The 2,686-nt window shown below is 53.8% G+C and overlaps 1 protein-coding gene across 1 annotated transcript; it reads right to left on the bottom strand.

Annotated features, from left to right (window-relative positions):
• Nucleotides 1–369: 369 nt before the first annotated feature.
• Nucleotides 370–2,680, bottom strand: LOC140858542 (probable indole-3-acetic acid-amido synthetase GH3.1). Its single transcript, XM_073259379.1, has 3 exons — nt 2,279–2,680; nt 1,277–2,178; nt 370–1,178 (listed from the first exon to the last, which is right to left on the bottom strand). The coding sequence occupies exons 1-3, from the start codon at nt 2,605–2,607 to the stop codon at nt 586–588; spliced, it is 1,824 nt and encodes a 607-aa protein (XP_073115480.1). The 5' UTR covers nt 2,608–2,680; the 3' UTR covers nt 370–585.
• Between the last annotated feature and the right edge of the window lie 6 nt (nt 2,681–2,686).

Below are 2,686 nucleotides of genomic sequence, written 5' to 3'. Positions count from 1 at the left end.
CTACCAGACTTTCTTTCCAGATTTAATGGAACACGTCGTTGATTCCGAGCACGGAACTAATGCCAGCCAAGCTGGAAGAAGAGTGCCGACATAAAACATGTAGAGAAAGTTAGCCATCCAACAACTAAATTCGCAGAACCAAGTGTCAGAGCCCCAACTTTGTTATAAAGCGTAGAGCACATTATTATTTCCTGCTTGCCAGAAATTAGGAAGTCTGGTGGCGTTGCTCTCAGAGTGCTGTTCTAAGAACAGTCCATGAGCCTCTGGTGTGCAGGATTCTTGGCATAAATTAGAAAGTGTGAGGCATAAAAACATCATAACCGGAAAAAAAAAAAAAAAAAAAATTACCACAACATTTTCATTTTCGGATTAAAAAAGAAAAGTGATATAAAAACTTCCTTAAAAAGGAACAATTTGTACACAAATGGAGATGGAAAAGGAAAACAAACAGAAAGCTAATTAGGGGAAAAAACAACAAAAAGAAAAAATAGAGATCGAGGCAGGCCTATCTAGCTCTAAAGGTGGTGACTAGCTACCATGATTAATTGAAGGCTAACATCTCAATTTTTTCTCAAAGGATCATTATTAGATCCCACCATTATCTATGCTCCATTGCTTGTGTCCCGGAACCCATTTGGGGCACTTTGGGCTGAAGAACCGGGACTGTACCCGGCCGTCGAGCAGCTCGACGACCGGCCCCGACCGCACGCACCTCGGCGCCTTGTACTGGTTGATCGATGCTCCCTGGCTCAACGCGTAGTCCATCAGCTTGTCGAACGTCCCCTCCTCCACCACTCGGATCTCCAGCGGCCCGATCGACTTGTCGCACACCCGCCCTTGCCGGTACACGCTATTCAGCGACTCCTCCGCCGCCAGGCAGCAGTCCTCAAACACCGACGGCGGCACCGCCGTCCCTCCCGCCTTCAGCTCCCAGAAGAGCACGTAGTGGCCCGGGATGCTCGAGGTGTCGGCGTAGCTCGTGTACTCCACCAGCGATGCCCCGAACGGCTCCAGATGGTTCACCGCATTCCTCACCGCTGCATGGAGCTCGACCTCGTCGGTTTTATCCGAATCGATGCTTAGCGCCACATTCTTCCGCCGCACAAAATTGAACTGCGGCGCCTTGTTCTTAAATCCGGCGACCCTAAGCACGTCGCCGACTCTATATCGATACAACCCTGTGTCATGACAAGTCCAAAGTATCACCACTAATACCGATCTAATTAACAGGATATTGGAACAAAATATTTGATAATTAATCGCTGTGTATATATACCAGAGTAAGTAGTGACGACGAGCTCGTACTCCTGCCCGAGCTTCACATCAACGAGGTCGACCAGGTCACGTTGATCGTCGTCCTTGGCGCCCTTGTTAATATGATGGACTGGAAGGAACTCGAAGTAGGCCATGGTGGGGATCAAGGTGTAGGCGACCTCGCTAGGCTTGCACATGGGATTCAGGTTAATACCGAAGTAGCACTCCGACGAGCCGTACATGGTGCATGCCAATGGGAGTCCCCCGCCGTAGAATTCGAGAGTGGGGATATACTGCGCCATTGCGCCAGTGACGATGATGTCGATGTACTTGGTGTTAGGCCATATCCGGCGGATGATGCCCTGCCACGAGGCCTTGCTGCACTCGAACTCGATGTGGCCTGCGAGGCCGGGGTCCGGCCGGAGCACGCGCTCGACGGCCTCACGCACGGTCCGGTCGGTGATCTGGGGGTCCAGCATGCCGGTCCTGATGTCGCAGCACAGACGAGGCCAGTGCTTCTCCAGGAATTTGGTGGCCCGAAGGAAGCCGGAGGCGAAGACCGCGCCTACTCGGACCACGTCGGCGCTCTGGACCAGACCGCACAGCAGTTGGGCGTACATGCTTTGGTACGAGTCCGAGCACAGGATGGCCTCGTTGGGGCTGGTAAGGATGTTGTAGGGGTCGAAGGGCCGGTCGAGGAAGTGTCGGCTCTTGTAGTAGCTGGTGAGGACCGGGCGGGCGACGAGGCCGCCGGGGGTCCGGGACTCCGATTTGACGAAGTATAGGTACATTGCTTTGCCTTTGTCGAGGCCCGGCACGAATTGGCTCATCACCGGCGTCATCAGGCTATAGAAAAGCGATCGACGGACGAGCTCATCGTGGATCGTGGGCATAAGCTTCCGCTCACCGCCCGATGTCCCAGAGCTACAACGAATAAACAAACCATATGACAGGTTTAGTGGTGCAGTGCTAGCTGGCGGACGAATTGGTGGCAAGGTTTATGGGAAAGTGACGATTAACAAACCTAGTGAGGAACTCGGAGATTGGGCGGCCGGAGAGGATGGGCGAGGGGTCGCCATGGGCGATGCGGAGGATGTCGGGCTGGAGATCTTCGTAGGTGATGACAGGGATGAGGCGCTTGAAGGCGTCGAGGTCGGCGGTGGCATGGCCGGATAGTCCATGGCGGTGCAGATACTCGGCAGGCGCGTTCTGGGTGAGGATCTCCGAGAGCACCCGGCGCTGGACCTGGTCGGCATTAACGGTCACATCCTCGATGTAGTCAAGAACCTTGCGGTGTTCCTCCGGGACCGAAGCAGTGACCCAGGACTGCACAAAATTGGGAGCTTCGGGCATGGTGGTGGTGGTGGTGGAGGAAAGGGAGATATTGAGAGAATGGAAATGATTTTGGAGAAAGAAGGAGAGATGGCGTGGG

This window comes from Elaeis guineensis, chromosome 6 (genome assembly GCF_000442705.2).
Source record: "Elaeis guineensis isolate ETL-2024a chromosome 6, EG11, whole genome shotgun sequence".
Classification (NCBI taxonomy): Eukaryota; Viridiplantae; Streptophyta; class Magnoliopsida; order Arecales; family Arecaceae; genus Elaeis; species Elaeis guineensis.
Note: the sequence above shows the minus strand (reverse complement) of the source record. Positions and strands in the feature narration are given on the sequence as shown.